This window comes from Urocitellus parryii, chromosome 10 (genome assembly GCF_045843805.1).
Source record: "Urocitellus parryii isolate mUroPar1 chromosome 10, mUroPar1.hap1, whole genome shotgun sequence".
NCBI classification, from domain to species: Eukaryota; Metazoa; Chordata; class Mammalia; order Rodentia; family Sciuridae; genus Urocitellus; species Urocitellus parryii.
In genome coordinates this window covers 141368770-141382953 of record NC_135540.1, presented here as the reverse complement: position 1 = coordinate 141382953, position 14184 = coordinate 141368770, and the positions used below count along the sequence as shown (strand labels likewise).

General features: G+C 60.8%; 1 protein-coding gene across 2 annotated transcripts in view; it reads right to left on the bottom strand.

Annotated features, from left to right (window-relative positions):
- Positions 1–12744, bottom strand: part of Sorcs2 (sortilin related VPS10 domain containing receptor 2) — a 337661-nt gene extending 324917 nt beyond the window's left edge. For both annotated transcript variants that reach the window (XM_026395278.2, XM_026395277.2), the window contains exon 1: positions 12268–12744. In XM_026395278.2, coding sequence (XP_026251063.1) covers positions 12268–12744 — 477 coding nt within the window. The remainder of the gene's footprint in view (positions 1–12267) is intronic.
- Positions 12745–14184: the final 1440 nt, after the last annotated feature.

Genomic DNA, 14184 nt, shown 5'->3' with positions numbered 1-14184 from the left:
CACAGGCCAGGGAAGCCAGCAGGGCCGGGGACACAGGCTCGTTGCGGGGGCAGAGGGAGGTACCTGCTGAGCAGGAGAGGGCAGGGCGTTCCCCACAGAAGCCCAGGGCGAGGGAGGAAGGCGGGGGCACCCCACGAGGTCAGGCCAGGCTCCGGGGCAGGGGTCTGGCGAGGACAGAGCCGTGTCCTGCAGGAACCTTCACCACGTCTGCCTCGCCAGCTGCCTGGGTCACAGGGAGCCACACACCAAAGCCACCGTCAGTCACAGGGGGTCCCAGGTCCTTAGATCTGTCCCTGGGTCTCTGAAGCCCCAGGGGACAGCACTTCCTGGGGCAGGGGACAGGGCCTCAGGGCCTTGCTGCAGTGGCGGGGCTCACACTAGGGTGGAAAGCCCCAAAGGCGGGGCTGGTGAAGGCTCTGTGCTGAGCACGTGCCCAGAGCCCCGGTGCTGCCCAGCGTCCCCAGAGCATGCAGGCCCCGGGGTCTCTGGCTTCTCTGTGTTCAGCCAGCCTGGAACAGAGCCTGGCACCCAGTATGTCACAGAAAGGCACCGAGGGTACAGATTCAGGCTGCCCCTTCCCAAACAATCCCCTGAGTCTGGAGGTGCTGTGGGAAGCAGGGTCCCACGTCCCCGGAGAAGTGGGGACCATCTGCTTCCCCTCCCCAGCTCATGTGATGACCACGTCCCGCCCCCAACACCCCCAGTCAGCAGTCTAGGTGACCAGCACCAAATGCCCTTCTCCACTGCCCAGGCCAGGGAGGGAGGGCTGAAGGCCACCTGAGAGTCATTGCTCTTCCTGGGCCAGGCCAGCTGCCCACCCTAGAGCTGAGGGACATGGCGAGAATGGGATCCCACGGGAGCTCCATCCTGCCCCCGGCACAGCCCAGAAGTCCCGGGTTTCAGATTTCCTGGTCTCTGCCCAGGTCTCTGCTCACCCCAGGCAAGATGCAGAGAAATTCCGACCCCATCTTGAGGAGGGTGCCAGGCAGTGATTCCTACCAGGAGGCGAACACTCTCCAGACCTGGGGTGAGCATGTGGTGCTAGCCGGGGCCTGGGTCTCACTCCAGAGCGCCACTCAGGAAATGAGAAGGAAAGGTAGCCACAAAAAGTTCCTTCTCCAGGGCGAATTCTGATTGCTGGAACCGTGCAGCCCGGGCGGCCGCCCCTCTCTGACAGGCAGGGGCTGTCGGACACAAGATCCAGGAGGGCTCAGGGTGCAGCCACCCAGCTCCAGGGCCCCCCACTGGGTCACTATGGTGGACCCCGCACCCAGCACATCCGCCTGGCCTGGCCAGCTCCAGGGCAGCCACAGCGATCCACCTGGTCCAGGCCACACAGACGGGCTCGGGGGCGCAGGAGGCGGCACCTTCTCAATCTCAGAAGTAACACGTAGATCCGGGGACGGACACAGAACCAAAGCCAGGCCCAGAGTCGCACCAAAGCCCCCTGGGGGGGCCTCCACCGGGGACTCCCAAGCCTGGCTGTGCCTCAAGCTGGCCGGAGGGAGAGCTCAGCACAGCTGGGAGGACACGTGAGGGACCCGTGTGAGGGAGGAGGAAGGTCAGGAAGGCGCTCCAGGGCAGCCGCCCCCCAGGGCTCGCTGGGCACCCTGGGCCTCTGTTTTGCTCCGCTTTTGTGAGATGAGCCTGGGAACCAGGATGCTATTTAAATGCCCGGCTCCGTTTTGGAACTGGTGAGCTCCCTGGCTCCCCGCCCACCTGCGCACGCCACAGGCAGAGGCCCAAGGAGCAAGGGTGCGGGCCACACCATGGCCTAGCCGCGTGGCCTCCGCCGTGAATCAGAAGCTGTGGACCCCCGTGCCCTCTGACCAGGGTGCGTCCTGGGCAGGAAGCAAACCTCTCCACCCCCTGGCAGCTCCTTCTGTGCAGAGACACAGCGTGGTTCTCACTGCCTGCGGCAGAGATCAACTGAGGCGTTAGAGAGCAGCGAGGTTGGCACGGAGTGGGCAGCTGGCCGGGGAGCCCAGCCCCGTCACTCTCTGGCCATGTGGGGACTGTCAGGAAGGAGGTGCCTGGTCCTCAGCTCCAACAGCCCTCGCCACAGGACAAACCATCTCCTATCCTGCCGTCCCCGATGTTTACTGAGCATCTACTAGGCACAGCCCAGAAGGGCAGCAGGGAACAAAAGGGCCTAAAGCCCCAGCCCTCCTGGAGCCCACTCCTAGGGGGCTTTGAGAGTCTGCTTCCTGGGGACAAGGGGACACCAGGATAAGGGCTAGGGCCACAGTGTGGAGGGGGATGCGCCATCCTGAAGGGTCCGTCTGTCCCTCTCTTGCCAACCACCCGGTCTCCTCCTCCCTCCGTGTCTGAGCCCTGCTGGCTCTTCCAGCGCCCATGAACGTGGAGACAGAAACAATGACCTCCTTATTTTCACCAATTTCAACTGAAATTAGGCACTTCCTCCCTCGACGCAGTAGGCAGCGAGTCACAGTGGCATCGCCTCGTGGGGACTCCAGCCCAGCGGAAACCACAGCCGTTTCCTGGCAGCCAGTCGATGGCCCGGAGCACCCTCCACCCCATCACCACTCAGAACTGGGCAGTGGTCACACCTGCCGCTGGCCCTTGGCCTGTTCTTAAAGAAACGGGTGTCAAGGTTTTGATAACTCCATGGCCAAAGAGCGGCTTTCCTTCGATTCTGTGTATTTTGTTTTGTGCAGATTATACAATGCACGTTCTGAGAAAGTTCTATGGGCTTCCCCAGATGTGGGGTGGGCACGAACCCCCTAGTGAGCCCTGGGGCCCCCAAAGTGCCTAGCTCTGAGCAGGGTGCCCAGCAACTGCCCCAAGTCACACCCAGAGTCATGTGGATCACAGAGGTCAAAACAAACACTCAGAAGCCCCTCTCAACCATCAGACGATAAAGCAGAAAATTAAACTTGGATGGGGTTAAACAGTACTGATGGGAATAAATTGAGAAAAACATAGGGTTTTACTGAGTGCTTTATTTTTACGGAGTGAAAATTGAATTACTTAATGGTCAATGAGGGAGTCGATGGGGAAGTGCCCAGGAGCAGGGAGAGCAGGGAGGGGATGGAACGCCAAACGCCAGACAGAGCCACCAGGAGGGTCCTCCTGTCCAGACTCTCGGGCTGACCAGCGTGGGACACCTGTGGCAGAACCCAGGGGTTATCAGGCAGGACGAAAGCACACAACTCCAAGTGTCATGCTGCTGTGTCTTTCCGAGTACAGAGCCTGCCAACGATGTGACTCTTTCTCCTCCAACCTCCCAGGCACTGGCCTCTTTGGGGACTGAAACCATGCAACTGACCCACAGGTGGGTGAAACTCCAAGCGGACACCAGAGCAAGTTCTGCTGTAGTTCAGACTCAGGCTCAATCCAAAATCAACCCTATAACCACCTTGACCAGCAACGTCACCCCAAAGAACTGAAACCAGGAACTCAAAGAAAATCCTACCCCACGTTCACAGCCACGTTAGTCACTACAGCCAAGAGGTGGCAATCATGTAAATGTGCATGGAGGGGTGAATGGGAAGCAGCGTGTAGTCTGTCCCCACTACAAATTGTACAGCCTTAAAAAGGGAGGGAATTCTGCCCCATGCTACAACCTGGATGAGCCTTGAGGAGAGTCTGCCAAGTGACACTCACCAGTCTCAAAAGGAAAGACGCTGCAGCGTTGCTCTCCGGTAGGTCTCGAGGGTCATCAGCTTCAGGGAGACAAACGGCGAATGGGGTTGGTCAGGGGAGCGGGTGGGGAGCTGGCGTTAATGGGGGCAAAGTTTCGGGTTTGCAAGGTGAAAAGAGCAACGGCAGCTCCGTGGTGTAAGGTGTAAGGTGTGTCTACTGCACCAAGCTGCACGTTTGGAAACAGTGTGACATCAGATTTCACCTTCTTTTTATTTTACCACAATTTAATTGTAATAAAGAATAAAATATCTCTTGTACTGACGTAAGAGAGAGAGAGAGAGAGAGAGAGAGAGCGCACATGCGTGCTGGGGCTCAAAGGTGAAGACGCTCGAACCACGTGCAGACCCTCAGGCCGGTCCTCTGGCTGCTGGGACGCTTTTTATTCTTTTCTGTTAGATCAAGACACAATGGTGTGTCCCTCCCAGGACCCTTCCAGGGCTGAGCAGGTGACTAGGGAACAGCAAGGGGGCCTGAGGTGACAGGAGCACCATGTAGCTACCAGGAAGGGCTATTCTCAGGTGAGTCTCAGGGCCAAGGGCCAAGGCGATGCTGGCTGTGGTGCCGCCTGTCCCAGAGCCCGGAGGTGGCATCTCCACTGGGACACTCCACAAACACCCCTGTGAAGGAAGCTCACAAAGAGCCTTTCTGAATTAAAATTGATCTGAATAGAAGCAGCAAACTCTGCCTGGCTCCTTTCTTACTTTAATTTGAACTCAATTTATCTCTGAGCATCAGGAAATGGCGCCGCGCAAGACACAGGCACAGGCCCCGTTCGAGTCAAGGCGAGCGCCACACTACAGCAAATTAGCTGCTTTTGCAAGAAAATCACTAAGGAAGGGGGGTGCTGTTATTTTAAGATCTCCAAGCTGGGGTGAGGAGAAACTAATTAAATGATTGTAATTTTCTGTGCAGATACAATAACTGATGGCTACAGAAATGCAAAATCAGAAGGAACTTTTCCACCTCCAAAGAACACTGGGGTTTTCTTTCTTTCTGTTTTTTTTAATCTCCAGTTTTCCAGCGAGAGCTCCCACCCCAGCACCACTATTACATCTTTAAAATGACCAACGGAGCTTAATTGAAGAGATGACAACGAGCTCTCCACGCGTTCTGCAGAGCAGCCCCCGATCCTGGGGCTTCTGGAAAGATGAGCTGCCCGCCCTCCCTGGGCCGACGACCACCTGGCGGGCCGAGGGGAAGGCCTGCCCAGCCCCCTGCCCACCTGGGAGCCGGCCACGGGCGTCCATGCCTTCTTTGGCCACAGAATCCAGTCTCACACCCAAGTCAGGCTGAGGGACTTCCACAGCAGACACAGGATGGGAATGGACCCAAGCCAGTCTGCTCCTGGGAAATGCTGTGGATAGAGACCCTGCTCGGCCCGTGGTCGGGAAGAGGGAGCAGCTGGCCTAGAACTGCAGCTTCCCTGGCCACCTGGCTCCTGGGCCATCCGCCTCCACGGGGGCCATGGAGCACCCATCTAACAGGACGGGTAGGAGGGGTGGGGACAAGTGGGCCACTGACAAAAGCCTATAAATAACTCACTCCTGGAGTTTGCAGAGGCATGAGCAGGGGCCCCCGCGTGACAAGTGTACCGCGCTGGCCAGCTCCTTCCTCCAGGACCAGCCATGGAAGCTCACAGTCCCTCCCACTCTGTGGTGTCTCCCAAGTCCCAGCCTCACCCTGAGAACTCATCAAAACTGAACGGCAGCAGCTCTTGAGAGGCCCACGCAAGCGCAGGCCGCTCTCTGGCCTGGGGGGCGCGTGGAGAAGGCTAATTGATGACCTCTTTAAAATACTCTCAGGAATCTTCTGTAACTGCAAATTAAATAGCCCTTTATTACAGTCAACCTGGCTTTGTGAAATGTGCTCAGGAACTTCATTACCAGGACTCTCCATGCCTTCGAGCCAGGCTTCCTGGTGGAAGGACGAGTCTTTTCTCTGCCTGCAATTCTCCAGGCCTCCCAAGCCCCCGCCTCTCTGGTGGCCTTAATATCCTCCCTGTCCCCTGCCTCAGCCCAGGGATGCTCCACGTGTCCTTCAGCCCTCAGCCCAGCCCCAGGGAGCCTTCCCACACTTCCCTGCACAGGGTCCCAGGGCACCGAGAGCCCTTGGTACGGAGTCCCCACCCTGCCCCTGTGCTGGGCACATCAGGGACGCTCAGGATCAGCTGAGTCAACAGCCCCAGCTGGGTCTGGGGCCAGAGGCTGGAGGAGACTGAAGATGGCCTTGGAATCCACAAGCCAGGATGGACGCTGGCGACCGTGCTGGCCAGGCCTGCAGTTGCTAACATGTGGATCACGACCCACATTTCAGGACTGGGAACAGAGCCTCCGAGGGGCTGAGTCTTCATCTAGAGCCAACAGCAGGCACGGGGTAGGCCAGCTGTGCCTGAGGCTCGAGGCCGCGCTAGACACCCTGGGTCAAGCCCTGCTCCCTGGCTGCACCCAGGAGGGTGGCCGCACGCTGGACGGGCCCTGCTGGCTCGACTGCGGTCCTGCTCTGTCTGTGAACAAACCTAAGTATATTAAGCTGTGTGTATGAGAAGCACACGTCACCAGGTTGTGGTGACCCCAGATGGCCCTGCCACTCTTCTGACAGATGGGGAAACTGAGGCCTAAGAAAGAGTTGGGTACACGGAGGCCAGAAAGATGGATGGCAGCCACACCTTCTGCAGGAGGCGGGCACTAGAGGGGCAGCTCCCAGCTTTTAGGCCACTGAGAGAGGATGCCCAGGGCTGGCAGGGGGAGAGGGAAAGCAGAGTGGACTCTGGGGGCAGGGGAGGGCCCAGGTTCAGGGCCAGGGGCCAAGGGGAGTGGTATGGTCACATGGCCCTCTGGTGCCTGGGCTCCACGGCCCTCAGCCACCCTAAGCTGGTGTGCCCCGCAGGGCCCGGGACAGGCGCCTGGCTCCTTCTGGAGCCCCCCAGAGCCTCCCAAACAGCCCAGCCCATAGGAGGCCCGTGGCCACATCCCGCCTCGCAGGCAGGGGGTGAAGACAACAAGCCCGCAGGTCGCCCCGTGCCAGCGGCTCCTCCCTGGAGCTGCCCACGCCACCCCCACCCCGTGGACAGGTCCCCTGGACCCTGTGTGGCCCAGATGAGGACCCCAGACCCAGTAGGTCTCTTCAGGGGGTAGGAGAGTGGCCAGGGGCTCCCTGGGGACCTTGGAAGCAGCAAGAAGATGAGCTCTTGAGTTGCACAGAGAAGAGGGCGTGTGGGAGACAAGGCCCGGGACCTACACCAGGGTGGCAATCGCACCAGGACGCAGAGGGCAGCTCCCCAGCTCCAGGGGAGGGTGCACAGCCCCGGCCAGGGAAGTGAGCTACACCCCGCAGCCAAAGGCAAGAGGCCCCCAGCCCCTGCCAGGAGGTCGGGCAGCTAGCTCAGGCTCCTTGGCGCTGCCCACCCACCAGCCCGACCTTACCCACTTCCCCCTTCCACCCACTGTGGCCTGTCCTTAGCCGTCTGCACCCCTGCCCCTCAAGTTGAAATGAGTCTCCACTTCCCACCTGGCCTGCCCCCGTCTGTGGCTCCACTTCTCCCCCACCTCACTCTGCTGGCCCCGGGACTCTTGGGGCTCCCTCCTGGGGAAGGACCTCCTCCCATGGGCTGCAGACCCCTCCCCACGGCCTGGCACACAGCTATCTCTCGGGCCAGGGCCTGAGTGGGAAGAGAGCCTGTCCCTCGGGCCCCTCTGCAGTTTCTGCCAAGCACCCCCCACAGTCCTCCTGGGAGGAGCACCCACCTGCTCCCTCTTGGGAAAGCAGTGACATGGGCCAAGACGAGGTCACTTCCAGACTCTAGTTCTGGACACAAATGGCCCCACTTCTCGCCAGGGCCCTCAGCTGCTGCGGTCTCCCGTGGCATGGCCACTGTGAATGGCAGAGGAACCTGGGTCTCCCCCAGCTCGGGCAGGTGGCCCCCTGCCTATAAGCCTGGGGTCTGCTCCCGGTCCTTCCCCAGACCCTGAGGCCAGCACAGCGCAGGATCCCGTTCCCTCACGGCACTGCATGGGAAGTCAGGCCCCGGTCTCCACAGGCCGGCATGATCGGCAGCTGATGTGACAGGTACTCGGCACCGGGTGCCACATCCCTCGACCTCTGCTGCCCGTTTCTCTCAGGGTGTCACCCTGGTGACAGCTGGCGTGACAGACAAGCACTTCATCCGGACAGATGCACATGCGCTCCAAGCTGACCAGCCACAGCTCAGGATTATGACCCAGATGCCTCCCTCCAACCCAGCCTCCACCCCAAAATGCCAGGAGGCTGCCCTACAGTGGCCTGGAGTTTCAAAACAGCACTCGGGAGGTTCTGCACCCTTTAATGAGAGCCACACACCCTGGAGCCACCAAACTTGCCTCGGTGGGAAGAGAATGGACCTCTCAAAACCACGGCAGCAGCGGCAGAGGGGAGGAAAGCTGTGGGCCGGCCGGGTGCTGGGCGGGCACATGCTCATTTAAGGATCAAATGCTCTCGGCATGCTGGAGGCTGACCTGGAGCCTCCGGGAAAGGGACAGGCCATGCCCTCCTCACCCGCAGACCCTCCCCCACTCTCACAGCCTAGCCAGCCTCCGCAGGGTGGCAGCCTCCTCTGAGCCACAGTCCAGGGTTCTCACCAGCACCCTCCATGCTGCCTCTCGCCCCTTCTGAGCAAGACCCGACCTGGCTCCGTCTGCTGCCTCTGGCCAGGCACCAGGCACTGACCTGGTGTCTCAAGTGGAACACGACACCTTGCCCAGCCGAGATCTGAGACTCTGCCTCTCCCTCTCCCAGACGCAGACTCTGAGGCCCAGAGACCCTCTGCCATCCTCCCACGACCCCAGAGCTGGGAAGGGGCAGGCCAGGACACAACCGGGCAAGGGACTCCCAAAGCTGACATGGACACCGGCCACCCGGCACCACTACATGGGCTCCACAACCTGGTGTTTGGGGTCCCCCCAGAGCAGACTTCACTCACCTCCTCCCAAGTCAAATGTGAAATTCTCTCTGTGGGTTTCTGTCCCTGCACAACACACCCACTGTCTGTGTATGACACACCTGCACCTTCAAATCCCTGCCAGACCTGGCTCACACCGCTCCTCCTGCTGGAATGCCAATCCCCATCTGCCAGAGTCCACCTACTGTTCTTTAGGCTGGTGCCACCTCTTCCATGCAGCCTCCCCTATTTCTCCCCAGTGTCATCAGGGGAAGAAGGACACCGGCCTCTCACACCTAGCAGTTCACACCCTTCTCTCCTCCCCTGCTGGACCACAGAGCTCCATCTTGCAAAGCTCAGGATGCAAATAAAGTGAGGGCCTCTCCCTGCTAGCAGAGGCCAAATTGTGCTCCCCCCACCAAAAAAAAATTATATATATATATATATATATATATATATATATATATATATACACTGAGGGGAGCAGGAGAGAGAGGTACTGTCTGCCTGGGGAACATAGACAGGCAGACATGAGCCTGATTGCAGGAAGCTCACGATCAAATCAAATGTTTCATCCAAGTTCAAGTTCAAGTCCCACAGGGAAGGAGCCCAGGGGGGCTGTGCCTAAAGTAAGACGGATCAGCACACGATTTCCCAGAAAGAGCACTACTGGGTTACGGCACAACACATTCCCATCAGGGTACCCGGAAGCCCCACCCCAGAGGCAGAGACCAGCACTGGTGATATTTATCCACCTTCAAAAAACATGTGACCTGAGAGGGTGGCACAGGAGACACAAGCCCTGAGCTGCCTGTGCACGGCCCGTTCTGGATCCATAAACATGGAACGCAGTCGGCTTCAGCGAGACACTAATTTCACTCTAGCAATTTGTTTCTACAGCTACACGTCAGGCAGAGAAGCAGTGTTTGAACTTCCAAGTGAGCCCCTTCCGCATCTCCATGGAGCCAGGAGCCCTCCACTGCCGGGAAAGCTCACATATGTTCCCAGGCTGCGAGCAGCTTGCCTCCCGCAATCCTTCAGTGAGATGCTCCCAGGTGCCCCCTGTAAAGCCCCCTCGCCCAAGCTCTGTTTAACTGAAGAACCCCTGACACGGTACAGGTTCGCCCCTCTGCTGGTGTGGACCGGTCCACAGGAGTCAGTGAGCATCGGCAAAGATTTTCAGATTTTATGAAGACTCCGCTTGGAAAGCAGTCTTGAGCTTGTTCCCTTCTGGCTGTAGCTTCCAGCAGAGGTGAGAACAACTGCCAAACGCGGTCTCAGATCCTTGTCTCTGGGCTGCAAGTTGAGAGGGGCGGGAGCACAGTGCATCTGAGGTGCTCCTGTGCCAAGAGAGCTGCTGTGCATGCAGCCAGCACCGAGGCCACCGCGACTTAAAGGAACCGGCGCACCTGGGCAGCCGTGGGGGCGGCCCTGTCCCCTTGCTCCACACCCAGGTTGGCCCCTGAGGCATCCTTGCTCCCAGCCAGAGGACAGGCCTTTCTGGAGAGGACCCACCTCCCCAGGCTGCCCAGGGCACAGCGTGGGCCAGAGGGGAGCAGGGGCAAGAGGTGGAGCCAAATGCCCAGCCAGGGTTTCCACACTGACCCCTCTCCTTACCCGGCACATGCCCATACTCTCTCACTCTCTCTGCCTCCTGCCTCTGGGCCATCTGCGAAGGACCAGGGCTGCCCTGCTATCCACATCTACGCTTGTCCCTTGCTTCCCACTGACCAGCTCGGCGCCCCAATCCCACCCCTACTCAGAACCCCTCTCCCCAGCATTCACCTGCCAGCAGACAGGGTACAGCCACTCAGCCCGGCCACCGCCCTCCCTTAGGAGAACAGCCAGAGGGCTCCTCCCACCCCAGCGCCCCTGCCGGCTGGCCACCTTCCTCCTCAACTCTCCAAGGAGGCCACTGGAGGCCAGGCTCCAAGCTCAGAATAGGGTCAGGCTGGGCATCAGCCCTTCCTGAAGACAGCTGGTCCCCAGTTCCTGTGGCTCCTCTGCCACCCCCTGCCTGGCTCTTCACACACTGAAGCTAAATGATAAAGGGGCAGGAGTGAGCTTGCCGGACAGGCGACAAGCTGGCAGTCTGGGTGGGAAAGTTGGGCTGGCCAGTCCAGCTCTGCAGGGTTGGCACTCACTGGTTCCTGAGCTGCCTCTCAGCCCTGCCGTATGGCTGAGGGTGCGGGGCTGGCGGGAGCACCAGTGGGCAAGCGAGGGCTGAGCACAGCTGCACACCTTGACACACCCGGCTCAAGATACAGGGGGGAGGGTGGCCCCACGTTCTTCTAGGGAGGGGCACCTGCTATCTTCTGTAAGGCACCCCCATCAGTGGGTGGCTCCAGCTGGGCCCGCTTCTTCCAGGGAAGGGAGTTAGCTCTGCCCTCTGAGGTAACTGTACCCTGGAAGCCACCAGTTTAAGGGAGAGACAGCAGGTACGGGGTCCTGGTCAGTCAAGTCCACTCAGAGCTGCGCCTTGCCCCTCCCCATCCCTTCCCCAGCAAACATGGAAGCTCCTGGAAGTAGCCAGGGGTGCAGAGAGAAGAGGGGTAAGAGCCGTCCAGCAGGTTGCAGCCTTCCTGGCCACAGAAAGCCAGTGGGCAGGAGACCCCTACCCTCTCCACCCCATAGGCAGCCCTATGCTGCCTCCTCAGAACTTTGGGGAGTAACAAGAGGTGGGCTCTTGTTACTGGGGAGACCTGAGTGAACAGTAATGCAAGGGAACGAGGGAGACTGCCCTCCCCCTCCCCACACAATGCACCCTACCTGGAGAACCACAGCCTCCCTGCCCTTCTCCAGAACTCGTCCACTGGGGCTTCCCAGAGGTAACCACAGTGACCACCAGTCTTTCACCAGGAAAAGCAAGACTGAAGCAGCATCCCCAGAAAGAGTGAAGGGACCCCCATGACCCAGGGGTGCAGCACCAAAGAATGGGGCTGAATCTGGGAGGGCTGTTAACCATGGCTGGTGGGTGGAGGCAGAGGGGGAGGGGTGACAAACTTCCAGCTACAAAGAAAATCAATGTGGCCCCATGTGAAAGGAGGACGGGCAGGGGGCTTGCAGGTGGCCCAGACAGATCCCAAGTAGTGCTGATGCTGACCCCTGGGGATTTGAAGGTCCAGTAGCATCCATATGCCCTCAGGAGGAACCTCAGGGCAGCTAGAGGTTGCACCAGGAGAATCCAGGGAGAGGGGCAATACCAAAAGGAGAGTCCCAGAACAGCACATGAGGCTGAGCTGATCCACAGGGTAGACCACGGTGGGGGGATCCTGCAGCCAGAAATTCCTGCCCCATGTTGAGCAGAGTGGAGTGTGGGGGCCATCCAGCAACACCCAGATGTGTGGCCCCTGGGTACCTGGAGGCACCCAAGGTGGCCAGGGGTCCAGAAACCTTTAGGACCTTCCCTGGTACCCAGGATGTAAAGGCCAGGTTGGTGCCCCGGAGGCGGCTCGGGGACCAGAACACGGGAATGCCCCATAGACAGAGGCTCATGCATTTGGAGACCTTTCCCCAAGTAGCCAGTGACCAGAGGCCAGTAGGGGCGCCGCCGAGGTGACCGCGTCCCCAAGTGTCTGAGAACGGGGGGGATGACTGCGGGGTGGTCCGGAAGTGGGCGGCTGTGACAATCTCCCCCGAGGTGTCCCGGGCAGGGGTCGCGGGGAGGGGGAGCGCGCGAGGCCACTTACGCTGCTGTTCTCGCCTGTCCAGTGCACCATCGCCTGGTTGTGTGTCGCGTCCCCCTTGAGCACGAACGACGTGCTGATGAGCGAGACCTGCGCCCGCGAAGCCGCTCCGGCCACTGGCGCCGCGCGCGCCCAGCGCCCCTTGCCCAAAGCGGGGGCGCCGTGCTCACCGGGACCCGGAGCAGGACTGGGATCCGGACCCGGGGCGCCGGGCTCCGGACCGCGCGTCTGCCGGTCTTCGCGGCCGCTGTGCTCCGTGCGCCCCGCAGGCGGGCTCCGCGGCACCCGGGTCAGCTGCGCGCGAGGACCCAGGCGCCCGGGCTCGGGGGAGCGCCCGGCCGCCCCGCAAGCGGCCAGCAGCAGCAGCAACAAGAACGGCCGCGAGCGCGGCCAGCGCAGCAGCGGAGGCGCCCCGCGGCTCGGGGCTCGGGCGGCGGGGCCGGGGCTCTTCGGGAAGCACGGGGGCCCCCGGTGCGCCATGGTGGCCGAGGGGCGGCGGCGGGGCCGGCGGCGGGCGGCGCGGCGAGGGATTCCGCGGCCGGGAGAGCGGGAGGGCGTCGGGGAGCGCGAGCGAGAGCGCAGAGAAAGGAGCCGGCGAGGGGAGGGAGCCGCGGGAGGAGGGGACTTGGGGCTCGCCGACGCCCGCAGCCGAGGGCGCATCGCCACCTGCCGGCCAGCTCGCGCCCGCCACGTGAGCGAGCGCGCACAGCTGTGATCTGGCCTGAGGGCCCCAGGTTCCGAGCCAGGCTTCAGCTCCGGGCCCATCCCTTTCCTCCCTCTTCCTACCCTCCGCCTGGCCTCCTTGCCTACTCTCTCCGCCTCTTTCCTTTCTTCCTTTCTTCGGGTATTTACTGAGCACTCACTCTAGTCCAGCCAGGGTTCCAGGCACTGGGGGTACAGCCAGGCCTCTCAGAGAACCCCAGTCTGCAGAAGGAGACAGACCACACCCGAGCGGAAGGCTTTCAGACAAAACAATTCCAGAGAGCTGGACCAGAAAAGCCTGGAAGCGGTCCTCCTCTGGGACCCCGAGAGGCACAGGGAAGGACCCGAGGACATGGAGACCTGAGAAGGGCATGTGGGGGGATGCAAAGCCCACCCCAAGGCTTTATCTCCCACCCCCAGGGACCCGTTTGGGGGCAGCCCCTGAACAAGAGACTGGCCTGGGTGGCAGCAACCTGGAGAGGTCCCAGAGGGACTGGGAGGCCACCATGAAGCTTGTGGAAACTGATTCAGAGGACAAAAAGTTCCCGTCCAAGGGCATGTGGCTACTTCAGTTTGATATCTATAAAAATAACCACGGGGCACCCCTAGTGGAACCAGGCTGGCCTTGGGGACACGCAGGGCAGGAGCACCCCCTGGCAAGGCCAGGGTCCGGGTCAGTACTACATTCAGCTAGGCCAGAGCCCACCCGACCTCTGTCCTTCCCCAGAGCCCTCTGAGTTAGATCCCAGGCTGGGGACCCCATCACGCCTCGTCTCTTAGTTGGGGTCTTCTTTCCAGAGAGAACTCGGAGCAGGGCAAAGGGGTGCAGTCTCCAACATTTAGGAAAGTTAGCAAATGGGGTTCCCTGTGGCCCCTAGGGATTGACACACCAGTGCCCTCCCCAGGAGACACTATCAGTGGCACAGGCAGTCGTCACCAGGGTCCACCTGTGCCCAGCACTGGGGCTAGGGGACAGACAGGGAGCTCTGGCTCAGTGTCATGAAAGGCCTTGACGCTGCGTGCACTCAGATCAGACTCCAGGGTGCGGGAGGAGGGGCGCTGCCAACTGCAGGAAGGTCTGGCCTAGAAAGCAGGCAGAGAGCAGAGCAGGGTTGGTGAGGGGCTGGGGCGAGGTGCCAGGCAGGGGGCCCAGAGAGAGGGCTTGACGGGGAGCACAGCCCCGGGGCTCAGAGAAGAGCTGCCAGGTCATCCCAGCCT